This window comes from Bufo bufo, chromosome 3 (genome assembly GCF_905171765.1).
Source record: "Bufo bufo chromosome 3, aBufBuf1.1, whole genome shotgun sequence".
NCBI classification, from domain to species: domain Eukaryota; kingdom Metazoa; phylum Chordata; class Amphibia; order Anura; family Bufonidae; genus Bufo; species Bufo bufo.
The window spans coordinates 258223240-258250526 of NC_053391.1; the positions used below are offsets into that span (position 1 = coordinate 258223240).

Sequence of the window (27287 nt, forward strand, 5' to 3'; positions counted from 1 at the left end):
CCTCATTTGAATTACAAATGACTCTTGCACTATTTGTTCCAGTTTGGTCCACTTAACAAGCCAGCATCCAAAAAATAGACTCAAACTTATAACTGAGCTCTTTGCGGTCTCTGATGTGAAAATTATCTGCTTTCTGTATTTGCATAATATTTTTGCACTGATGTTTTAAAATTTTAGCAACGTTTAAGCACTTTAGCCCATTGTCCGGACTCTATTTTGGGTACCATAATGTGACCTATGATGCACTTTTAAATGGACTTTGGTACAATAATATTGTTAGCCAGACAGTTAGCACCTTACTTATATGATCTCATTATTCTATTTATCGCGAATAATATGCGATTTAATTATTCGCGTATTGCAATTTTCTTTTAAATGTATATGACAACTTTCCTATTGGTTGGCAATGGCTATTTCTAATATGTGTATTATACGAATATTCACTATATTGCTATATATTCTAGTTTTAGAATATGACAAATATTCTAAAAGACAAAGTTATAGCAATATAGCGAATATTCGTAAAATACACATGTAGACTGCAATTTAGCTAATATAGTGCTATAGTATTTTTTTATAGTGTACATATTTTCTAAATCTGAAGTTCAGAAGAGAAAAAAAAATTAGACTATAAAAAAAGATTATAGCACTATATTAGCTAAATTGCAGTCTATATGTGTATTTTACGAATATTCGCTATATTGCTATAACTTAGTTTTTTAGAATATTACGAATATTATATGTGTATTTTATGAATATTCGCTATATTGCTATATATTCTTGTTTCAGAATATGACGAATATGACGAATAATCTAAAAAACAAAGTTATAGCAATATAGCGAATATATTCGTTATTTAGAATATTCGTCTTTTTTTTTTAAATGTGTAGTTATTCCACTTCACGATCTCAGGGAAAACTCAGATCCGATTGTATTTTCTAACCCACAGGCGTTCCCATGGTGACGGGGACACTTGTCGGGGAGGAGTATGCGAACAACTGTACAGATTGGAAAAAAAAAAAAAGAATATTCTAAATAACGAATATATTCCCTATATTGCTATATATTTGTTTTTTAGAATAGTCGTCATTTTTTTTCCATATGAAAACATGATTCCTTCCTGCTTAAGTTGCTTGTGGGCCAATGACTCATTGACCCACAAGAAAGAAGCAGGGAGGAATCATGTTTTCAGATGTAAAAAAATGACGAATATTCGATATATCGAATATATAGTACTATATTCGAAATATTTGCAAAGTTGCGATATTTACGATTAATATTCGCTATTCGAATATTTGCGCTCAACACTAGTTAATACTAATGGTCTTATGTTACCTTGTGTAAGCTTAAAAAGCCTAGGCATGGTACTGTAGTATTGCTACACAAGGGGGACCAATTGGTAGGTCACAAGGTCTAACAACGTCAAAGGTAACCCCGCTGCTGATAAATGTGTGTTTATGTATGCCTAGATGTCCTAAGGCCTTGTGTGTAGCCTTAAGGAAATATGTTTAGCTATGGTTTAGTCATCAAGGTGACCGTGCGAAAAGCTTTTTGTAGACCTTGGTGCTGCGAAGGGATTACAGGATGAAGCCATCCTTCTGTTTGCAGGCATTTCATTTATCATGGAGGATTACAGTACATGACACCCCCATGTTTCCAGTGGTAGTAGGGCTCAGTTTCCACATCGGGAGTATTTGAGCGCTTTATGCCGTCTTTTGGTTCTCTGGTTATTACCAAGAGGGACAACTGTGAATGGACACCTACTCATTCGGGCAGGAAACCTAGTGGTAGTTATGTATGTATGTAATAGAAAATAGTCTCATGCAGCACTCTAATTTCCCCTTGGGTACCCTTAGAGCAGACCTAAGCAATAGCCAAGGGTGGCTTAGTTTTAAGTAAGGGGGTATGTACCATCCCAAAGTAGTGTTACCACTTCTGCACCTTGCTTCTATCTTTTATTGTCTAACCTGTATGTCACCTATATATTTATTTCCAGGTCCCTCAACACTGCATTTTAATAAGTTATGTAACTGTTCATGTTAGTGCCTGGTTCACCAGCAGGTGGCAACAAACATGACACAGCTATCTTAGATAGAATAAAACTTTCCATTCTAACCCCCCTCTGTAGGGAAGTGGGCTAGTCCTATTTCCTGAAGAAAGAGTGGGGACAGTTAGATTTGGAGTTTAGTTTTCTCCCTGCAAGGGGAAGGGTGTGCAGGGGCACATCTCTACTGGACGTGCCCATGCCAGCCAGAGCTGTCCAGGGAGGCTGAAGCATAAGAAGCCTCAGGAGCCGGAAATTAGTTCCTCGGCTGAAACTAAACTCCGACCACAGAGACAAGTGCAGCATAAAAAGAATCAAAGTTACCAAGCCAGCTGTCAGTACAGCAGAGTGAGAGAAAGATGATGATGATAGCAGAGTTGAGTTTGCCTGCCAGTTTAATGCTAAAGCCTACTGGAACCAAGAAAAATCTTGTAAGCTGTTGGAAGAAACATTTATTCAAAGTAAAGCTGCTGTAGAACTTCATCTCAAAGTCTGGACTCAAGTTATTTCTTCAAAATCCCTCAACTATTTCCCATATTTATTGCTTTGGAGCCAAAACCTGGGGTCCAGCAGTATCCAGGTAGGAGCACCAGTGACACACATAAAGAGACATTAGGCCACACTACACCACTCAGCATTCCTACTACCACCTGGGATGCGATATAGAGGGCCCTGGAGGAAGGCTTCTGTTGCACATGCTAGGACACAGCTTTAGGATACAGTTATGCTCCCAGCATGTTCATGTCTAGCACTGTCAATAAAGGGTAGGAGAGAGTGCGCAGAGCACAGGGGGTGTTACAAAGCAGTGCTTTAAGGTTTCAGACCCACCTGCTCATTTGTATATGAATAACACACATATTTCTCTGCAGCTATTTAGCAGAAAGGCATATAAGAAAAGTATAGTTTTAATCAACATGATGAGCCCTACCAGGTACAGTCCTGATCCAAAGTTTAACCACTTCCCTCTGGGCCCTTTGCCCCTTCCTGACCAGGCCAAATTTAGCAAAACGGACATATCTCACTTTATGTGGTATAACTTTGGAACGCCTTTTTTTATCCAAGTCATTCAGAGATTGTTTTCTCGTGACACATTGTACTTCATGATAGTCATAAATTTGAGTCAAAATATTTCACCTTTATTATGAAAAAATCCAAATTTACCCAAAAATTTAAAAAAATCGCAATTTTCTAAAATTTCAATTTCTCTGCTTTTAAAACAGAAAGTGTTACCTCATAAAATATTTATTATTTAACATTCCCCATATGTTACTTTATGTTGGCATCATTTTGGAAATGTCATTTTATTTTTTTAGGACGTTAGAAGGCTTAGAAGTTTAGAAGCAATTCTTCAAAATTTTAAGAAAATTGCCAAAACCCACTTTATAAGGACCAGTTCAGGTCTGAAGTCACTTTGTGGGCCTACATAGTGGATACCCCCATAAATGACCCATTGTAGAAAACTACACCCCTCAAGGTATTCAAAACCGATTTTACAAACTTTGTTAACCCTTTAGGCGTTCCACAAGAATTAAAGGAAAATGGAGATCAAATTTTTAAATTTCACTATTTGGCAGATTTCCATTTTAATCAATTTTTTTCTCTACACATCGATGGTTAACAGCCAAACAAAACTCAATATTTATTACCAGATTCTGCGGTTTACAGAAACACCCCACATGTGGTCGTAAACTGCTGTATGGGCACACGGCAGGCGCAGAAGGAAAGGAACTCCACATGGTTTTTTAGATGCCATGTCCATTTGAAGCCCCCTGATGCACCCTTACAGTAGAAACTCCCAAGAAGTGACCCCATTTGGAACTAGGGGATAAGGTGCCAGTTTTATTAGTACTATTTTTTGGGTACATATGATTTTTTTATCATTCAATATAACACTTATGGGGCAAGGTGACAAAAAATTGGTTTGTTTTAGCACTGTTTTATTTATTTATTTTTACAGCGTTCACCTTAGGGGTTCAGTCAAGTGACATTTTTATTAGAGCAGATTGTTACGGACGTGGCGATACCTAATATGTATACTTTTTCTCATTTATTAAAGTTTTACACAATAATAGCATTTTTGAAACCAAAAAATTATGTTTTAATGTGTCCATGTTCTGAGGAGCTATAGTTTTTTTATTTTTTGAGAGATTTTCTTATGTAGGGGCTCATTTTTTGCGGGATGAGGTGACGGTTTTATTGGTACCATTTTGTGGGACATACGCGTTTTTGATCACTTGGTGTTGCACCTTTTGTGATGCAAGGTGGCAAAAATTGCTTGTTTGACACAGTTTTTTTTATTTATTTTTTACGGTGTTCACCGAGGGGTTAGGGTCATGTGATATTTTTATAGAGCTGGTTTTTACGGACGCGGCAATACCTAATATGTATACTTTTTTTTATTTGTTTCACTTTAACACAATAATAGCATTTTTGAAACCAAAAAAATTATGTTTTAGTGTCTCATGTTCTAAGAGCTATAGTTTTTTTTATTTTTTGAGAGATTTTCTTATGTAGGGGCTCATTTTTTGCGGGATGAGGTGACGGTTTTATTGGTACCATTTTGTGGGACATACGCGTTTTTGATCACTTGGTGTTGCACCTTTTGTGATGCAAAGGTGGCAAAAATTGCTTGTTTTGACACCGTTTTTTTTTTATTTATTTTTTACGGTGTTTCATCCGAGAGGTTAGGTCATGTGATATTTTTATAGAGCTGGTTTTTACGGACGCGGCAATACTAAATATGTCTATTTTACTTTATTTTTTCTATTTTAATTTTTTTTTTTTTATCCTAACTTGGGAACTTTTTTTTTTTTTACATGTGAAACTTTATTTTATTTTATTTTTTCAACCCTTTATTTTTTTTTATTTTTTTTTTACACTTTTCGTCCCCATAAGGTCATACAAGACCTCTGGGGGACATTTGCTTCACTTTTTCTTTTTTTTTTCACAGTTGATTTCTCCTGTAACTGGGGCTGAGATAGTAGCCCCAGTTACAGGACAAATGCACCCCTAGAGAGGCTGTACAGCAGCAATCCTGCGCTGTACAGCCTCACAGCAGGGCTGATCGAGGTCTCTGAGAGACCTCACACAGCCCCTGCACTCTCCGTCCCGGCGGTCATGTGACCGCCGGGCCGGAACAGGAAGCGCACAGCGCTTCCTGCTCTGCAGACACAGCGCTCGGTGAGCGCTGTGTCTGCAGCGATCGTGAAGGCAGGGACACCTGGGCACTGTCCCTGCCTTGTCTTAGGGTTGCCCTGCTGTCACTGACAGCGGGCAACCCGATCAGCAGCTGCACGATTAGCGTGCAGCTGCTATTTCTGACAGGACGTTTTAAAACGTGCTGTCAGAAATAGACGTCCACCCATAGGACGTTTATATCCTATGGGCGGACGTGAGGCGGTTAAGACCACTTGAAAAATGGCAAAAAATCTTATTTAGCATGGCTGGATCTTAACAAGGTTCCAAGTAGAGCTTCAACATGAAACAAGAAGAAATGGGAGTGAGACAAAACATTTTTTGAGCATTCAATTTAATGAAATCAACGAATAAACTGAAACAGGCTGTTTTTCAGCTGATCAAAAGTTTAGGACCACACCTCCAAAAAAAAACTAAACCCCCAAAACAGAAATCCAACTTCCAAACATGAACTCAGTAATGAGTAGCTCCGCCGTTATTGTTTATCACTTCAAAAATTCGTTTCGGCATGCTTGATGCAAGCGTTTCCATGAGGTGAGTGGGAACATTTCTCCAAGTGGTAAAGACAGCCGCACGAAGGCTATCTACTGTCTGGAACTGTTGTCCATTTTTGTAAACTTCCCTTGCCATCCATCCCCAAAGGTTCTCAATTGGATTTAGATCAGGGGAACACGCAGGATGGGCCAAAAGAGTGATCTTATTCTCCTGGAAGAAGTCCCTTGTCCTGCGGGCATTGTGTACTGTAGCGTTGTCCTGTTGAAAAACCCAGTCGTTACCACACAGACGAGGGCCCTCAATCATGAGGAATGCTGTCTGCAACATCTGGACATAGCCAGCGGCCATTTGACGCCCCTGCACTTCCTGAAGCTCCATTATTCCACTGAAGGAAAAAGCACCCCAGACCATTATGGTGCCCCCTCCACTGTGGCGCGTAGAAAACATCTCAGGTGGGATCTGCTGGTCATGCCAGTAACGTTGGAAACCATCAGGACCATCAAGGTTAAATTTTTTCTCATCAGGGAATAAAACTTTCTTCCACCTTTGAATGTCCCATGTTTGGTGCTCTCTTGCAAAGTCCAAACGAGCAGTTCTGTGGGCGTTCAAGGAGACCAGGTCTTTGGAAGAAGTTTTTTGTTTTTGAAGCCCTTTCAGTCTCAGATGCCATCTGATGGTTATGGGGCTGAAAGTCAGCACCAGTAAGGGCCTTAATTTGAGTCGAGGATCGTCCAGTGTCTTGACGGGTCCACTTGACTTTTTTGTTTCATAACCCTCAGGATCATTTAAGAAATTCCAAATGACTGTCTTACTGCGTCCCACCTCAGCAGCGATGGCAAGCTGTGAGAGACCCTGCTTATGCAGTTCAACAACCTGACCACGTTCCAAAGGAGAGTTTTTTTTGCCTTTGCCATCACATCGTGTGACTGCCTGACAGAAAATGACAATGAAACCACATCTTTGCACAGATTTGGCCTTTTAAAGGCATGTGGTCCTAAAATTTGGATCAGATGAAAAACAGCCTGTTTCAGTTTAATCGTTATTTTCAATTAATTGAATGCCCAAAAAATGTTTTGTCTCACTCTCATTTCTTCTTGCATGTTGCATGTTGAAGCTCTACTTGGAACCTTGTTAAGATCCAACAATGTAAAATATGATTTTTTGTCATTTTTCAAGTGGTCTTAAACTTTTGATCAGGGCTGTAGTATGCCTAGTATAATGGGGTTGATCATGCTGACAGAGCCTCTTGAAATCTGCATCATGTCAATTTCTATGTGGATTTTTATTAAAATTTCATCAACTTAATTGATACAATAATACACTGTGGATTTTCTGTCCTCAAATGTACCTGCCATGTGTGAACATATTCTTATTAGTTTACAGCAAAAGCCAATTAATACCTAATTTGTATCACCTAGGATATTTTCTTTTTGTAGTATTTATGGCACACATTTCTTCTAGTCACAAATAGATATTACCTAGGGTTTAAAATGATATTCGTCTTCTTCTCTGGAAATCGTACAGCTTTGATGTTAAAAGGCGCATAGCTTGGTGAGAATGCATGTTCTCTGGACCAGAATGCCTGATATTCTGCGGGACTAGGCGTTTGCAGCTAGAAAATACAACAGGTTTACTAAGAGCATGAATAAAATCTGGGAACATATAACAGCATCATTAAGGTATATGCACACAGCAGTGTAGTTTATGTGGATTTTGTGCACCAAATTCACAGGTGAATATGTGTTACTTGCAGATTGTGATGTGGATTTGCTCCAGATCTCACCCTTTGCATTGAAATAGATAAAATAGTCACTGAAAATCGGCACAAAAAAATGACATGCTGTGTATTTCAACAGTTCAATTTCTGCACAAAAAATTTCCACACTGTAGATGAAATTTTGAAAAATTGAATCTAATTATTGGTACTGTATTATGCTACAGAGTTTCGGCATGAAAATCTGCACAAAAATCCACCTATAATATGTACCGTCTACATATATCCTTAGTTCTTAAAGGGCTTCTGTCACCCCACTAAACTCATTATTTTTTTTGTGTACTTATAATTCCTATCCTGCCATATTGCCATACATTATGCTATTAATAATTTTCGTTCAGTAGATTTAGCAAAAAACTTTTATGATATGCTAATTACCTTTTTTCCCAGCAAGTAGGGCGTCTACTTGCTGGTAGCAGCCGCAGAAAACCGCCCCCTCCTTCTGTTGATTGACAGGGCCAGCCGCGATCTCCTCCTCCGGCCAGCCCTGTCAGCATTTCAAAAATCGCGCGCCTGTGTTGATTTGGCGCAGGCGCTCTGAGATAAGGAGGCTCGCCTCCTCAGCACTCCCTCAGTGCGCCTGCGCCGATGACGTCACCGAAAGAGAAGACGTCATCGGCGCAGGCGCACTGAGGGAGTGCTGAGGAGGCGAGCCTCCTTATCTCAGAGCGCCTGCGCCGAATCAACACAGGCGCGCAATTTTTGAAATGCTGACAGGGCCGGCCCTACTTGCTGGTAGAAAGGTAATTAGCATATCATAAAAGTAAGTTTTTTGTTAAATCTACTGAACGAAAATTATTAATAACATAATGTATGGCAATATGGCAGGATAGGGATTATAAGTACACAAAAAAAAAAAGAGTTTAGTGGGGTGACAGAAGCCCTTTAATCTGAAAGTAATTTTGGCATTTCATCATGAGAACTGCTAAGGCTGGGGTCACATCACGTTTTTACCATCATTTAAACGTATACAAAAAAAGTATATGTTAAATGGATGCCTCAGAATGATGCCACACAGTGGTATCAGTTCACCATAGAGTTACATTGTAAAAAAAAAGGATATGTCATGTGAACCCACCCTAAGACAGCAAGAAGAAACTTAGAGTGAGTTTTATCAACACTTTATTGCCATATTTGTGCCATAATTTGTTACTTTTGTGGCTCTTGCTACTTTTCTGAAGTGGTGAGAAGGTGGGTGGGGCTTAGTTACAGGGGGCAGAGCCGCCCGCAGCATGTCAGATTTTCTATGATTTACGCCAGAAACTGGCTTACATTACAGCTGAAGTCTATGCCAGCCCCCAGCTGGGATGGATGTGAATATTTTGCACACAGAGGGTCATAGATGCTCCTTATTTAAGAGGCATCTGCTTCCTAATTAAGGCTAGGTCTACACGACGACATTTGTCGTGCGACATTTTGTTGCACCAATGTCGCGCGACAATTTTTATAATGGCAGTCTATGGTGTCGCACTGCAACATGCAACATGCTGCGACTGCGACGCAACAGTCGCAGAAAATCCATCGAGATGGATTTTTCTGCGACTGTTGCGTCGCAGTCGCAGCATGTCGCATGTTGCAGTGCGACACCATAGACTGCCATTATAAAAATTGTCGCGCGACATTGGTGCAACAAAATGTTGCGCAACAAATGTTGCGCCCTATTTGTCGCGCGACTTATTGTCGCGCGACAAATGTCATCGTGTAGACCTAGCCTTATTGCATCTTCGGCATTCAGAAGATTAAAACTGGAAACAAAACTTCAGCACAAAATGCTCTTGCAATTTTATGACTTTATGTAAAAAAACTGATGTAAAGCCTTTGTAAATGACTCCCCTTATATTCTCAGTATAGAAATAAGAAAGATACAGTAGATTACTTTTTACGTTTTCAAAAAATAGAACAATTGTACCACTGCTACTACTACTACTAATAGTTAAGGCTGCATGCAGCCTGTAATTGTGGGAGGGGCCAGGTCCCCCTTCTTAAACCCCCTCGTACAGCTCACCGCACCGCGCCCGCCGACTCGCACTTCCTGTGACTCACGTCACTTCCGGTAAGCACGCCTCCCCAGGTAAGTATCGCCGCACGCCTCCTGCCTCCCGCCTGTGTCTCCGGTCCGTCCGACTTCAGGACCGAGGTCGGCCGCGGGCCCGCTCCCCCTCACCGCCTCCGGCCTCCGTGAGCTCCCTCCACCGCCGTCGTGTCGCGTCCGTCCTCTCGCGAGAGGTCGGGCGCATGCGCAGCCGGCACCGGGCCCAGCTCCCGGCTGCCGCATCGAGCCCTGCACGCTGCCCGTAGGGGTGGTGGACAGAGGGGGAGCCCCGCTCACGGCCACGGCCGCTCCCGCCTCCCACGCTCCTGTCAGGGCCGTTCTTGCTTGCCACACTCCCGTGCCCCAGAGTGCAGGCCTAACCAGCACATCCAAGGTGCACACACACTCGGGGGGGTCTGATACATACAGCTGTATGTTCGTCCAGGGGTGCATTAGTCAGCTGCCGCCCGTACCTTCTGCCAGCCCATGGATGTTATGGTGACCAGCCTGCATTTGTGCAGGTTGGCTAGGTCACACCCATTAGGTGTCAACATAGCAGGGCTGGCAGATGCAGCTTCAGGTCATATCCGACACTTCTGGGCGGTCAGTGGTCCTGGTACGCATTAATTGCCCATCACGTAGAAGTGGCACTGATGGGTAATTAATGGTCCGCCCCCTTCACGTCTCTCCTGGCTCCATCCAGCCCGCCGTTCCTGGCTCCTGGGTTTCCACCTCCAGGCCACCCGCTCCTGCCAGGTCGGCACGGACCACAGACTCCTCCACGCCCACTCAGGTGGGACCCGTGGCCTTCCAGGCCCGCGCACGCCCCTGCCAACCCACGGCCTCCAAGCCTGTCCCACGGGGGCTCCGACCCTTGTGGCTCCCCAATTTTTCACATGCATGTTCCTTTCCCAGGTGCCAGTAGCGTTCGTGGTCCCCGACGAGTTTTTTCTCGACTTTCTGACGTCAGGTTTAGGTCCGCAGAAGGTCGCTGCCGGCCAACTCGCGGGTATTCGCAAGCTTGAGGGTGTTCAGGTAGGTAATCCTGGGCTGCTCCCCGCAGTTCCTCCCACCCACATCCCGGGTTGCCTCCCCGGAGGCAAGCAGGGATGTTTTCTCTCTCACTCAACCTGAGACGTTCAGGTGTCTTCTCTGTCCTTCTTAAGCCGGAGGCGTTCTGGTTCTTCTCTGCCCAGGTACCCTGAAGCGTTCAGGTGTTTTCTCTATCCATCTCGGCCTAAGACAGTCAGGTGCCTTCTCTGTCCAGGTACCCTGAAGCGTTCAGGTGTCTTCTCTGTCCATCTTGGCCTGAGGCGTTCAGGTGTCTTCTCTGTCCAGGTACCCTGAAGCGTTCAGGTGTCTTCTCTGCACATTTCTGCTTGAGTCAGTCAGGTGTCTTCTCTGTCCAGGTACCCTGAAGCGTTCAGGTGTCTTCTCTGTCCATCTTGGCCTGAGGCGTTCAGGTGTCTTCTCTGTCCAGGTACCCTGAAGCGTTCAGGTGTCTTCTCTGCACATTTCTGCCTGAGTCAGTCAGGTGTCTTCTCTGTCCAGGTACCCTGAAGCGTTCAGGTGTCTTCTCTGTCCATCCTAGCCTGAGGCGTTCAGGTGGCTTCTCTGTCCTAGCACCCTGAAGCGTTCAGGTGTCTCCTCTATCCATCTAGCCTGAGACGTTCAGGTCTCTTCCCTGCCAGGTGCCCTGATGCGTTCGGGTGTCTCCCCCGTCTGCTGTCGCTTTAGCATCAGGGTCATTCCTGGTCTCTTTAGCGCACAGGGGCAGCCACCTTTACGGTAGTCAGTCGGTGCGACAGGTGTCTCCCAGTTCCCACGCATCTTGCGGCACCCAGGCAACTTGCTCACGTCTCCAACCTGAAACGTTCAGGTCACTCCTCACCGCCCGTCCTGGAACTTCCAGGCCTCCTTCTTACCACAGTCCTTCGACTCCTCCTCCTGGCTCCCCAGATACCCCTTTTTCCTGGTTTCATGTTTCGTCCACGTCTCCCTGTGTCCATTAGCAGCCGACACAGCGGTGTGTCCGCACGCATCAGCATTGGTTTTCAGGTCCTGCGCTGCAATTTTCTCACGTCGCTCCTAACTTTTCCAGTCCTCAGGGCCAGCCGGGTCGTTCCCGTCAATCCTCAGACGGTAAGGCAAGGGTGTTAATTCCACGCTCTCAGGTACGTCCTCAAATATGTTCGCCCTCGTCCTCAGCAGTCAGGGTACACGTCCCCAGGACCTCTCCAGCTGCCATATTGTTGTCTCTAATTCCAGGTATTGCAAGGTCTCCGCTATCTTGAAGCTATGTCGCAGGTCTCTGATGTCGACGACACTTTGTCCCTCCCGGGTACTTCGGTCTCCAGCCAAGGTGGCCCTGTTGCCCTCCGAAGATGGACTGTGCCGAGGCTCATTGCGGAGTTGGCCAAGAGAGGTATCAGGCACCCAGCCTCAGCCAGGAAGGCCGAGCTATACCGGCTATTGATGACCGAGCCCAGCCCTCCTGTAAGAAAAGATCCACCCCCTGCCATCCAGCAGTCCCTGGTGCTGTTACAGGCCTCCTTGGATTCGCTCATCTCGTCCGTTGCCGACATCAGGACCAGGGTGGTGGACTTGGAGTCCAGGACACCAGCGTCATCCCAGGCGGTGGTCCCCGTCACCGATCCCCCGCTATCCCTGCTTCCGGCTCCAGGTACGTCCCCGGCTGCTCCGGTGGTGGCTCCTGCGCACTTGGTGCCGGACCACATCAGGAGGGACATCTTGGCGGGCAAGGACGTGAATCTCGCGTCCATCCTGATTGCGTCCCACGATGCCGCAGACAACAAGACCTTTGACTGCGGGGAGGTCTCGGTGGTACTTTGGGCCAAGGATGGACGGCTCAACCGCAAGCTCTCTGTCACCGAGTTTGTTTTGGCCTTCGGCCTGTTTAGAGACGTGCTCTGCTCCGCCTTTCCGGCTCGCCGGGAGGAGCTGGACACGTATCTACACAAAGTTACTGGTCTTGGGCACAAGTACAGCGGCACGGCTTTCTATGACTACCACCGCTCCTTTTCAGCCAAGGCTGCCGCCGCGCTTACCCAGTTTCAGTTTTCCGTCAACTGGGCTACGCTGGACATGGAGTTGTTCTGCCAGCATTTCGCCGGTCTCCGGGCCCCCGCTTGTTCGACTTGTCAGTCGATTTTTCACTCCACGGAGTGTTGTCCTCAAACTGCCACGGCCCAACCAGACAAGGCCATTCCAGGCCCCTCCGGGGTCCCCCGCAGTCCCTCCTCCACTGACAAGTTGGGCAGACCCATTGTTTACCTTGGCAACAGCCAAGTTTGCAACAACTTTAACTTTGGTTCCTGTCTCTTCAGCGGTTGCAGGGCTCTGCACATCTGCTTCATCTGCTTCAGGGCTCACCCTAGGTCCACATGTCCCAAGAAGGCGTACAAGCGCCTATGACTGGCCGACTGCGACATCGACCTCCTGGCCCTCCTATTACGGGACCACCCGGTGCCGGGATTCGTGGACTTCCTGATCACTGGCCTCTGCTCCGGCTTTGACACAGGGTTGGTGGCACTACCCCATTCCAACTGGGAGTGCGACAATCTGCAGTCAGCCAGGTCAGATTCCGCCGCTGTGCAGGAACTCCTGAATTCAGAGGTCAAGAAAGGGTTCCTCCTGGGCCCCTTCTACCAGGTTCCTTTCTCTCGCTGGCGGATCAGCCCCATAGGCATAGTGTCCAAAAAAGAGTCAAATAAAAAACGTTTGATTTACGATCTCTCCGCCCCCCATGATTCCGTCATCCCCAGCATCAATTCACTCATTCCTTCCGAAGAGTTTTCCATGACGTACGCATCCATTGATGAAGCCATTGGCCTCATCCTTAGCGCCGGGAAAGGCGCCTGGTTGTCGAAAACTGACATAGCGGACGCCTTCAAACTGCTGCCCATCGCCCCTCACCTTTGGCATTTTTATGGTATTAGGTGGGAGGGCAGGTTCTATTTTGCCAACAGGTTGACTTTCGGCTCCAAAAGCAGCCCGTGGTTATTCGACCAATTGGCGCAGGCGCTTCACTGGATCCTGATCCACCACGGCAGCGCCCCAGCGGTCATCCATTACCTGGACGACTTCCTCCTCATAGAACCTCCGCTATGTCGGCCATCCGGGCTGCTCTCCCTCCTGGAGATCTTTGCCGCCCTTTCCATCCCAATTTCGCAGGGGAAGACCGCGGGGCAGGTCACTTCCATCACCTTCCTGGGTATTGTCCTGGACTCAGACAGAATGGAAGCCAGGCTTCCAGAGGCAAAGCTGTCCCAAATACGGGAAGTCGTGGCCAGGGCCATCACCTCTTCCCAGGTGACCAAGGTCGAGCTACAGTCCATCCTGGGTCGGCTGAACTTTGCCTTAAGGGTCATGCCCCAGGGCAGGGCCTTTATTTCCCGTCTGCTCTCGCTCCTTCCCACAGCCTCCGAACCCAGCAGCATTGTCCACTTGGACAGGGCTGCCATGGCAGACTTGCGCATGTGGGACAGCTTTCTTTCATCTTGGAACGGGGTCAGCCTGTTCGTTCCCTCATGGTCCCAGTCATCTACCAGGGTGTTTGCTGATGCCGCGGCATCCCGGGGTTTCGCTGCCATCTTCGGGTCCCGGTGGCTGGCTGGCCCATGGCCTCCTCAGGTCAGTTCCGACCCTCAGTCCCTCAGCTCATCACCGTTCCTGGAATGTTACCCCATCGTGGCGGCCGCATCCGTCTGGGGTCACCTCTGGGCTAATTCCAGCGTCATGTTTATATCTGACAGTCAGGACCTGGTGGACATCATCTCCAAAGGCCGAGCTAAGTCGGCCAGGGTCATGTCCCTGTTGCGCAAACTGGTCTGGCTGGCCATGACCTATAACTTTCATTTTTCGTGTTCCCATATTCCAGGTGCCAGCAACACGGCGGCCGATGCCTTATCGAGGTTCAATTTCAAACCTTCTTTCAGGTATGTCCAGAAGCAGACCGGACTGGGGCCCGGATTCCCGGTTTCAGCGACCTGATGTTGGATTGAGGTCTCTGCTGGCAACCGCCGAGGACCTCAGGCACCGATCCCTCTCGGTCAACACGGCTCGCAACTACGGCACAGGTTGGAACCTCTTCCAAAAGTTTTCCAGGGACCATCCCCAACAGGATATGTCCTTCATTGCGTACATCATGGCTTTCATGGCCCATTGCCATGTCAACCTCAAGCTGGCACCCAGCACCATCCGTTTGTACCTGGCCGGGGCGCAGCATTTCTTAGCCCTTCAGAACCCAGAAGTACGCGCGGCATTCACGTCCCAAGCCGTCAAGGCCACGCTCAGGGGCATTGAGAAAAACAGTAAAGACTCCAACCCGTCCCGTCGGCCGGTCTCCGGTGAGCTGTTTAGGCAGCTGTCTGCATCCCTAGATGGCAATCCTTTTGGCCATTCCATTAGTCTGGTCATCAAGGCCGCCATGTACCTAAGCTTCTACGGCTTCCTTCGTCCAGGAGAATTTTCAGTTTCTTCCCTGAAGACGATCTTCCTGAAAAAGAAGCAGCTATCCTGGAGCCAGGATCATCTGGTATTAAGCCTTCCTTCCACCAAGACGTCCCAAACCGGTCCTCCCATACTGATCCGCTTCTTCAAGTCCGAAAACGCCTGGTGTCCAGTAGTGGTACTCCAACGTCTCCTGGTTTCCACACCATCTCCAGATCCAGAGTCCCCTTTGCTTCCATTCCAAGGGAAACCCCTGTCCACGCCACAGTTCGTCTCCCACATCAGGTCCCTGGTCGCAGGGTTGGGGGTGGACCCCAAAACCATCTCAGGTCATTCATTCCGCATCGGGGCAGCCTCGCAGCTTCCAAGCACGGGACGCCTCCGCACGTCATCCGTCACATGGGTAGGTGGAGATCTGCCTGTTTTTCCCGGTACATCCCGGATCCGCTGACTGAAACCCGGCAGGTATTCCGTTCCTTGGTTTTGTAACCCTGTTCCACATGCATTAAACAGCAGCACTTCTCCTACCCGGTGTCTTTTTGGCCCTCTTTTAGGCAGGCCCACGTCCCGTGGCTCCAGGCACACCCCAGCCACTGTCTAGCCCCCTCCTGTCACCTTACTGACCGTGGCCGCGGCCAAAAATAGTTAAGGCTGCATGCAGCCTGTAATTGTGGGAGGGGCCAGGTCCCCCTTCTTAAACCCCCTCGTACAGCTCACCGCACCGCGCCCGCCGACTCGCACTTCACCCCCCCTTTTCCCACCCCTTTCTTCCTACTCTCCCTAGGGTTGGCCCTCTTTTAGGCAGGCCCACGTCCCGTGGCTCCAGGCACACCCCAGCCACTGTCTAGCCCCCTCCTGTCACCTTAATGACCGTGGCCGCGGCCACAACTACAGTTATGCATCATGCACTGCATGTGTCCCAAAACAGAGATGAGGATATAAACTAGAATCCTTTGCAAAGTGATTAAAAGAGGACCCATCATTACATTTCAAAAATGAAATCTAATACCTCTGGTTGTTAATTTTACTCCCTGGATTGCAACCCTGTTTTTTTTTTTATTGGCCCATCTGTTCTCCCGTCACAGCCCCTGTTCTGTTTTTGCTTCCAATATGTACAGTGCTGCCCATAATTATTCATACCCCTGGCAAATTTTGACTTAAAGTTACTTTTATTTAACCAGCAAGTAATTTGTGGACGGGAAATGACATAGGTGTCTCCCAAAAGATAATAGGACGATCTACAAGAGGCATTATTGTGGAAAAAAAAACATTTCTCAACTTTTATTTACATTTGAGCAAAAAGTGTCCAGTCCAAAATTATTCATACCCTTCTCAATAATCAATAGAAAAGCCTTCATTGGCTATTACAGCAATCAAACACTTCCTATAATTGCAGACCAGCTTTTTGCATGTCTCCACAGGTATTTTTGCCCATTCATCTTTAGCAATGAGCTCCAAATCTTTCAGGTTGGAGGGTCTTCTTGCCATCACCCTGAGCTCCCTCCACAGATTCTCAATTGGATTCAAGTCTGGGCTCTGGCTGGGCCACTCCAAAACGTTAATGTTGTTGTCTGCTAACCATTTCTTTACCACTTTTGCTGTGTGTTTTGGGTCATTGTCATGCTGAAATGTCCACTGGTGCCCAAGGCCAAGTTTCTCTGCAGACTGCCTGATGTTGTCGTTGAGTGTTTTTTTTTTTTTCATGGTGCCGTTTACTGTGATTAGGTTCCCTGGTCCATTGGCTGAAAAACACCCCCAAAGCATTAGGTTCCCACCACCATGTTTGACAGTGGGGATGGTGTTCTTTCGGTTGAAGGCTTCCCTTTTTTTTACGCCAAATGAAGGAAACATCATTGTGACCAAACAATAAAATTTTTGTTTCATCTGACCATAACACAGAAGACCAGAAGTCTTCTTCTTTGTCCAGATGAGCTTTTGCAAAGGCCAAGCGAGCTTTTGTGTTCCTAATTTGGAGAAGTGGCGTCCTCCTTGGTCTGCATCCATGGAACCCAGCAGTGTGCAGTGTCCGTTGGATTGTCTGCCTTGAAACATTGCCACCAGCAGAGCCCAGATTCACCAGGATGGCCTTGGTGGTGATCCTTGGATTCTTTTTCACCTCTCTAACTATCCTCCTGGCCAGCACAGGTGTAACACAGTGCGGAACATCTTGTATTTTTTAATAATACTTTGCACTGTAGCCACTGGAATTTGAAAACATTTAGAAATGGCCTTGTAGCCCTTTCCTGACTTGTGAGCAGCCACAATGCGCATCCGCAGGTCCTCACTGAGCTCATTTGTCTTAGCCATGACTGTCCACAAACCAACTGCAGAGAGCTGCTGTTTTTCACCTGTTGAGTTGATTAAAAATGCTGTTCCCAATTAATCAGGGTAATTAGGATGCTTTAGAACAGCTTGGACTATTTGGAATGGTATAGAACTTTTGATTTTCCCACAGACTGTGACAGTTTGTGAAGGGGATGAATAATTTTGGAGTGGACACTTTTTGTTCAAATGTAAATAAAAGCTGAGAAATGTTTTTTTTCCCCACAATAATGCCTCTTGTACATCGTCTTATTATCTTTTGGGCGACACCTATGTCATTTCCCTCCAAAAAATTACTTGCTGGTTGAATAAAAGTAACTTTAAGTCAAAATTTGCCAGGGGTATGAATAATTATGGGCAGCACTGTAAATGTGAAGTAAAGGAATCGGGAAGAGAAGATCTCAACTCTTATCAGTGGGCATTGACTTCTCCCTTGCTGTGACGCTGTCCAGTTGCCACGGACCACTTTATAGCCGGGAAGAAAACATGCTAATCTCAAAAGAACAGCCTATGTAACCAAGTCATTCTGGAGCTGACGCGATTGGGATCGGAGGTTAAGACTTGGCAAGCATCAGAGAAAAGGGTCCAAAGAGCCAACGTGCAGAAGACATCCTGTTGAGCAGCAGCACTCCTACCATCCTGTAACCCCTTTGTATGGATAATATTTTAGCTTTTCCTTTTTGAAATACATTGGTTTCACTTAGAACTTAAATGACATTTAGAAGTGAAAACTGTTGAATCTCAAATATTTAGGGTTATTGTCATTGTATTTTGCCCAGCTGTTATGTACAATGAATATGAAACAGTTAACTCTACATAACATGGCTACTGTTCATATCTAGGAGCTGTGCTATACACTTGTATAGTTCTGCTTAGAGAGGATGAGGCAGGAGCTACTATGCATACTCCAGGCTCCCAACAGCCCAGCGATACTAACTAAATGGCTCAGTAGAAACTGCAGAAGTGCAGCCACCACTACAGGACCACTATGGTTTCCGTTACCAGAAATGAAAGGAGGGCGGCTGTGCATGCTTGGTGCACCATCATTGACTTTGAAGGCTCCGTTCACGAGATGGGACCCTTCATCTATAAGAGAATTGGGGCATATCCTAGCGATATGCCCCCATTGTCTGAGATGACACAACCCCCTTTAAGGTAGATTTAGACAATCACATTGGGAACAAACATTTTTGCGATTGCTCGTTCCCGACAGTCTGCCCGTCTAAAGGTGCAGCAGATCATTCATCGGGTGAAACTGTTGTTCATGCAGGCACCTAACTTATCTTTTCTGGGCTTCAGATGGTGGTGTCTAAACAGCGATCTGTTGTCCAGCTGTATGAGGACGAGCAATGGCAATGGTGATTGCTTGTCCTCATACTGTGGAGGTGCAGAGCTTCACCTCCATTTAACAAGGAGCCAATGCTTCCTTCACAACAATCAGCAGCTCATCCAAATCCAACTATACAGTTCAGCTAAAGATAGCAGTGGGCTGAACTGCAAATGCTATATACTGTCCTATAGACATGCAAATTATATGTTTCTTTACAATGGGGGAAGAAAAAAAAATGGCAGTGTGAACAAAAGGCTAAGCATGCTGAAATCTCCCTTCAAAGGACATTTGGGTGCCAGTGGACCTGTCTATGTAAATGTTTTAAGAGGTAATCATCATTGGAGACACATTACTTTTACAGCCTTTCTTTGAGCAGTTGAATTGGGGAATTCTACAGCTTTTCATAATCCTGAAATTCACACTTAGGCCTCATGCACACAACCGTTGTGTGCATCCGCGTCCGTTGTTCCGTTTTCCGTGTTTTTCTGCGGACCCATTGACTTTCAATGGGTCAGTGGAAATGCACCGTTTGTCATCCGCGTCCGTGATCCATGTTTCCAGTCCGTGAAAAAAATATGACCTGTCCTATTTTTTTCACGGACAACGGTTCGCGGACCCATTCAAGTCAATGGGTCCGTGAAAAAACACGGAGGCACACAAGATTGTCATCCGCGTCCGTGATCCGTGTCCGTCTTTTTCCTATCATTTTCAAGGCAAACTTGACTTAGAATTTTTTTTCACTTTTCATGTCTGGTGATCCTCCAAAAATCAAGGAAGACACACGGACAAAAAAACGGAAACGGATAACGGAACAACGGAACCCCGTTTTGCGGACCGTGAAAAAATACTGTCGTGTGCATGAGCCCTTAAAGGGAACCTGTCATGTGGATATTTGATTATAATCTAACTAATTATATACAATTATAAACTACTAAAAAGTGCCTTAGATGTATTCACTTACTGGTGTGACAGATGGTTACCTCATAATATACACACAAAGATGCCACATGCCGCATGCTAATGAGCTGATTGGAGTCCGGCGTGATGTCATTGAGTCCAGCGTATATTTAATTAACAGCTATAGCCAATCCCCTGCCCACCTGCTGCTGATTCATATGGAAAATAACTGTCAATCAGCAGCAGGTAGGCGGGGAGAGTCAGGAGCTCATAAATATTCATGACTCATCATTATCAGCTGGTGCTTTTCAATACAAGATGTTGGCAGATTGACTGGGTCAATTAAAGAAAGTGACCCAGCATTTTGCTAAGAGAATCAGTCACTTATTTATGTTGCCCTTAGTTAGAACACCATAAAACTGGTGACAGGTTCCCTTTAAATACCGTACAACAGAAACATTCAATTGCATAGAAAATGTAGGTAAAATAGACATTGAAGGGTTTTCAGTCTTTAAAAATTGTGTGCAAATATAGTCACATACCTCCCAACTTTGTAAATGAATAAAGAGGGACACATTGTGCGGCGGCATGCCCCCAGTAATAGGCCCAGCTGTGCCCTCGGTAATATGCTTACATATTGCCCCCAAGTAATATACCCACATTGTGCCTCCAGTAATATGCCTACATTGTGCCCCTCACAGAATGTAAAAAAAATAAACACCACATACTTACCTTGTTCCTAGCAGCAGCAGGACATTGGCTGCTCTAGTCTGTTAGGAGGCGGGGCCGAGGCTAACTGCCGGCCGGCCCCGCCCCACGCACAGACCAAAGGTGTGGAGAGTCGGCAGGAATGATGAAGCAGGGACCCGATGCTGGCGACGGCTCTCTGATTCATTATGGCAACTGTCTCTGCTTCCTATAGAAATATGGGATTGTCCCGCCGTACGCGACGGTTGGGAGATATGTAGTCACTTACTAATAAACTGTGTGTAACTGAAATGTCTGTCAGCCAATCTTACTCAAAGTCTTATGACCTTGCTTTTATTGTTTATCTCATAGTTGTGTCATGTCTCATACGCTGAACCCATTATGATCGCTCCTCTCCCCCTCCTTGAAGTACAGGGAATGACGCTTCCTGCCATCTCTATTGACTCCTTGCTCTCCTCTCTACCTCCTGTCTCTGTAGCAGCAGATTGTGCACTGTCATTCTTAAAGGAAATGTGTCACCAAATTTGTTTCTGCCACTTAAAACCAGATAGTAGCACATATCCTTTTTTCTAATCTCTTTTTATTTTCTGATTACAGATTTTTTTCTTATTCTATGTCCTCAACATGATTATAAGGACGGCCATCTTGTCTGAGCTGTTCTTTACAGCATTTAGAAAGCATTAAGAAAATTGCTTTACGGCAGCCCCATGGTCCATAGTCCATAAAATGTGCTTTTGCTAAATATAAATTTTATCCGCATTTTTTTCCCGATTTGCGGAGTGCTGTCTGCATTTTTTTCTTTGAAGGGGTTAATCCTACTTCAAGCTAGACTGTAGCCTGTTCTTATGGTTAGCAAGATGGTAGTTGTTTTTTTTTGTTGTCGTTAAAACACATGTAATAATGATCTTTGCTCGCAAATTATTAAAGGGGTTCCCCGCCTTTTTCTTATTGATGATCTATCCTTGAGGCCTCTTGCACATTAAAGTTTTTTTTTTCTGTTTACGTTCCGTTTTTTTGCATTCCGTATTCATTTCAATGTATCCGCAAAAAAAATGGAAGGTACTCCGTATGCCTTCCATTTCCGTATTTCCGTTTTTCCGTTCCGTTCAAAGATAGAACATGTCCTATTATTGTCCGCATAACGGAGAAGGATAGTACTGTTCTATCCGTTCCGCAAAAATCGGAATGCACACGGACCGCAAAATACTGAAAAAGCCATACGGTCATGTGCAAGAGGCCTTAGATAGGTCATCAGCATCTGATCAGTGGGGGTCCGACATCTGAGACTCCTGCTGATATGCTGTTTCAGAAGGCTCATCCCATTTGCTTCAATGGAGCTGAGCTGCGCCCTGGCCACATGACATACTTGTGATGTCACTGGCCTGCGGGAAGCAGCAAGAAGGCGGCAGTGCTACTATAAGCATCACTGCCTTCCCAAAAAGCCGATCAGCGGGTGTCCCGGGTGTCAGACACCCGCCAAAGAGATGTGGATGACCTATCTAAAGGATAAATCATCAGTAACAAAAAGGCTGACAACCCCTTATTATCAGTGACGAACATTTAAGGTTCTGCCACACGTTGAGGTTTTTTGATGCAGGTTTTGAAACCAAAAGTTGTAACTGCCCTTTTATACTTTCTCTTCTGTTATGATCCACACCTGATTTTGTCTCCAAAAACTGCATCAAAAATCTTTACCATGTGGCCACACCCTTATGAAACAGTCTAGAAGAAAATCTTTGTTTGTTGCCCACAGCAACCAATCACAATGCAGGTTTAATTTTGTATTCTGTTCTTTTAAAAATAAACCCTGTGCTGTGGTTGGTTGCAATCTTTTACACAGCATCATAAATATTCCCCTGTAGTGCTTAAAGGGATTATCTGAGACTAAAAAATGTCCTCCATATGCCCGGGCCCCTCACACTGAATCTGCTTACCTGGTTTCCTACTCCCTGCGCCAATGGCGGTGATGGGGACGAGCCTCCTAGCATTGCGGGTGACGCTAGGGAGGCTCGTCCCCAACACCACCTGCCATTGGCTGCCCTACCTACACTGCATGTTTTTATCTGCACAAGGGGAGAAGCAGCTGCGGTGGTGCGGGGACCAGCAGCGGCGCAGGGAGTGGGGAGCCAGGTAAGTAGATTCAGTGCAAGGGGCCTGGACATATGGGCTACATTTTTTAGTCTCGGATAACCCTTTAACTCTTTTTAGGCTCAGAATGAACTACTACCTTATTGTCTTTTGGAAAGCGTGGCGCTGTCCTGGCTCCCATTATGTAACCTTTCTTACTTGTAGGTCTTCTTTCTTGAATATATTCTAAGCTGGTAACCTGGTAACATATAATAACTATAATTGAGTCAAAAAGGAAATATTGAAATGAATAAAAGAAATAAAAGAGATTACCCACAAAGTACTTTTATCATCTTTCCACAGGACTATTTAATTGGTGAACCCCCACTGAGCAACATAATGGGGTATGGAGTCCTCATTCCTCCTCACACATGACTGCAGCGAGGAGTTCACACAGAGCGTTGTTCTAGCATGAACCAACCTAGCTGACAGATATATGGGGTCATTTATCAAACTGGTGTAAAGTAGAACTGGCTTAGTTGCCCATAGAAACCAATCAAATTCCACATCTTATTTTTGACAGCTCCTTTGGAAAATGAAAGGGGGAATCTGGTTGGTTGCTGTGGGCAACTAAGCCAGTTCTAATTTACACCTGTTTAATAAATAATTGCGGCCCGCATACAGCGGGTCTGCAATACACGGCCACAAGCCGTGTGCACGCTGCATCACGGATGCGGACCCATTCACTTGAATGGGTCCACAATCTGGGAGATAAGGTGCGGAACGGAAGCACGCATCGGAAGCCCATGGAAGCACTATGGAGTGCTTCCGTGGTGTTACTATCTGTGCCTCCGCACTGCAAAAAAATAGAACATGTTCTATTTTTTTACGGTGGGGACGTGTCACGGACCCATTCAAGTTGAATGGGTCTCGATCCGTCCCAGCCGCCGCATGGATGTTGCCCATGCATTGGGGACCGAAAATTGCGGTCCCCAATGCACGGAACGGCCGTGTGCATGAGGCTTTAGCCTCATGTCTGACAGTATAGTGCATACTATAGTGCATACTTTTAATCTAAAACTGTGGCACATACAGTACAGACCAAAAGTTTGGACACACCTTCTCATTCAAAGAGTTTTCTTTATTTTCATGACTATGAAGGCATCAAAACTATGAATTAACACGTGGAATTATATACATAACAAACAAGTGTGAAACAACTGAAAATATGTCATATTCTAGGTTCTTCAAAGTAGCCACCTTTTGCTTTGATTACTGCTTTGCACACTCTTGGCATTATCTTGATGAGCTTCAAGAGGTAGTCACCTGAAATGGTCTTGAAGGAGTTCCCAGAGATGCTTAGCACTTGTTGGCCCTTTTGCCTTCACTCTGCGGTCCAGCTCACCCCAAACCATCTCGATTGGGTTCAGGTCCGGTGACTGTGGAGGCCAGGTCATCTGGCGCAGCACCCCATCACTCTACTTCATGGTCAAATAGCCCTTACTTTCAAAGTTTTCCCAATTTTTCGGCTGACTGACTGACCTTCATTTCTTAAAGTAATGATGACCACTCGTTTTTCTTTACTTAGCTGCTTTTTTCTTGCCATAATACAAATTCTAACAGTCTATTCAGTAGGACTATCAGCTGTGTATCCCCCTGACTTCTCCTCAACGCAACTGATGGTCCCAACCCCATTTATAAGGCAAGAAATCCCACTTATTAAACCTGACAGGGCACACCTGTGAAGTGAAAACCATTTCAGGGGACTACCTCTTGAAGCTCATCAAGAGAATGCCAAGAGTGTGCAAAGCAGTAATCAAAGCAAAAGGTGGCTACTTTGAAGAATGTGTCGGAAAATTCTCCTTATGTACTTATACCTTTGGAGAAAGGTTCAAATATGATGTGAACAGAACCTTATAGTCCTCACAGTGTCTTATTCAGACATGATGGTGAGAAAACAGCCAATAAGGATGGTACATGACATGGTCCTCTATTCTTCAACTAACTAAAAACATGAAATTCAAAAGAAACCCTTTGAGGCCTTGTTAACACTTCAGGGAATCATGGACCTGTGATGATGTGTTCTTCACAGACAGTACATGTAACCATTGAGTTTTAATGTGTCTGTTTACACATCAGTAGTTTTCCACTGACCATGGATCAGAGGGTCCATGGTGCGGACTAAACACCCCCACAGAAGAATATGGGTCCATGAACAATCTCTAATACAATACAGATGGAATCCATGTTTGGTCCATTTTCCACTGACCACTGGTAGTAGATGCTCTGGAAGTAAATTTTTAGCTGAGCAGTGTATGTGGAATATGGATGACACAAGGAGTGCAAGAAACAGACACATAGAGCAAAAACGGATTCTTGATCAACATCTTCACAGATGAAACAGATGGATTTTCCACAGACACAGGAATGTGAATAAAGCGTAATGGCTGTATACTGACTCTAGATCTTAAAAAGCAGTGCTATAAAATGATTCTATAACACCTTAAATTTCTAATTTTACTTAGTTTTCTAGTGCTGAGGTTGTCTCCACTGAAATTTAAAAAGAGACAATCTGTGGTAACAAGGCCTCATGCACACGACCGTTCCATTTTTTGCGGTCCGCAAACCGTGGATCCGCAAAAAACAGAAGTCGCCCATGTGCCTTCCGCAATTTACGGAACGGAACGGGCGGCCCATTGTATAAATGCCTATTCTTGTCCACAAAACAGACAAGAATAGGACAAGCTATATTTTTTTTGCGGGGCCACGGAACGGAGCAAAGGATGCGGACAGCACACGGAGTGCTGTCCGCATCTTTTGCGCCCCCATTGAAGTGAAAGGGGCCACACCCGAGCTGCAAAAACTGCGGCTCGGATGCGGACCCGAAAAACGGTCGTGTGCATGAGGGCTAATGCAACAACATAAAAGACATGTTCATGCCTGTATGTAACTATGTACCAACATATATGCTGGAAAACTCTCCCCATGTATACAAGTCTATGCCATACAGCGGCGCAATTATGCAATAAAAAAAAATGTATACCATGTGAAATACATTTTTTAGTTGGATGTCTTTGTATTTGAAGTATATTCACATGGGGCAAAAATGCATGCTGTTTTTCCAATGCCATTTTAATATGGTTTTAACTGCACCTCATCTGCATTACATGTGAATATTTGCCATACAAACCATATGCATGCTGTATAGGCTTCTGCAGTTTCCAGTGAAAAGTGTAAATGTGTTTTTAAAATCCTACTCACATATATCATCTGAATTCTGAATTTATTCCACTACACTAATATGCTGCTGGAAAAAAAAAATCTGAACTATGCTGCGTGTGAACACGAAATATAAAATAATAAAATATTACATTTACCCACCTCCTCATACTTGTAACATCCAGGTCCACGGTTTGGAGCTCCACTGATAGGGGAAAGATCATTGCCCAGGCGGTCTGGGGCACAGTAATAAGGGAAGTGTTTTCTTTCCTGTGTACTGCCAAAGCAGACTCTCTTCAAGACTTCTGAAGTGTCAAAGACAGAATCAATCATAGAAAAAAGCAGTGGAAATTTCTGTGAACAAAGCTCCCAGGTTCCCTGAAATACCCCAAACTATTCAGCTAACCTATAGGAGAATCTCTCATTTTCTTAATGTCTGTTTTATATTTTATTTGGGGGTATTTTATCTTCAGACCTTTCAATATTTGCTATAATCGTCTTCATCCAGCATTACCTGGTTCATGCTCCATGCTTTCTTCCAGCTTGTGTACATTCGGTTGTTATGGTCACACAGGTTGAGTTTATGATTGTGTTTAGTTTTGGCTCCCCCTGCTGGTCATATGCAGCAAGCACAAACCAGCTTCGCAGGATTTCTTGGAACCTGAGCAAAAATGAAATCTAATACCTGTAGGTGTTAGTGTTTATGGCCAGATCCCAGCGTTGTTGTTTTTTTCAGTTGGCTCTTCTGTTCTCCCACTATGGCCCTTATTGCTCCTGATATCTAAGGCTAGTTTCACACTAGAGCCAGGGATCTGGCAGGCTGTTCTCGCAGGGTACAGCCTGACTGATCTCTCTACATTCTGGCATTGCCAGGAGTTTGAACGTTTCCGTCCGGCCCAATTATTTACAAAGGGAGCTGGCAGAGATCCGACTGCACTAGGCACATATGCTGAGACATTCAAGGTTCTGGCAGTGCCAGAATGCTGGAACAGCCTGCCAGATCCCCAGCTCTAGTGTAAAGATACCCTAAATGTGCAGTAAAGGCATACCTCCCAACTTTTTAAAATCGCAAAGAGGAACAATATGTTCGGTGGGAATCATGGCCTCTAACTCTGCCCAAAGCAAAATTACTGACTCACAACTGCAGCAACTGGGGATCGGTAAGTTCCTTTATTTTATTTATAGCATGTGGAGCCCCTGGGACAATTTGTTTCTTGCGCTTCAAAATCAATTTAAATATTAGCGTATAAATCATCTGATTATAGAATATCCAAATGGCACAAAATAATGAAGTTACGGTCTAATATACAGGTAGAAACCATACAGACACTTTAGGAAGAAGCAATTTAGTAAATTTATTAATGCACATTTATACATTATTTATTCCCCAGGTCCAAAAGAGGGAAACTTGAGGATCAAAGAGGGACAGAGGGACTTGGGTCAAAAAGAGGGACACTTGGGAGGCATGTAAAAATACTGGTAAGAGGAGACCACAACTCTTCTCAGTGGGTGTGGTGCTGTCCAATTCCCGCAGACTTCTTCACAGCCAGGAAGAAGACATACTGTTTTTGCGAGATTTACCTAGTCTTGTGAGAACAGCCTATGTAGCCAATACATTTGGGATCGGAGAGTATTGGGACCAGAGGTATATATGTAGCAGGCATCAAAGAAGAGGGACCAAAGAGTGTAGAATACATCCTGCTGAGCAGCACCACCACCAGCATCCTGGTTA

General features: G+C 45.2%; 1 protein-coding gene across 1 annotated transcript in view; it reads right to left on the reverse strand.

The window, feature by feature from the left end:
* PIFO (primary cilia formation) overlaps window positions 1-26143 on the reverse strand; it is an 84948-nt gene extending 58805 nt beyond the window's left edge. Inside the window, exons 1-4 of the mRNA XM_040421881.1 lie at window positions 26070-26143; window positions 25718-25860; window positions 22497-22595; window positions 7213-7346 (exon numbers count right to left, since the gene is read on the reverse strand). Of these exons, the coding sequence (XP_040277815.1) occupies window positions 7213-7346; window positions 22497-22595; window positions 25718-25860; window positions 26070-26085 (392 nt within the window). The 5' untranslated portion in view covers window positions 26086-26143. The remainder of the gene's footprint in view (window positions 1-7212; window positions 7347-22496; window positions 22596-25717; window positions 25861-26069) is intronic.
* Window positions 26144-27287: the final 1144 nt, after the last annotated feature.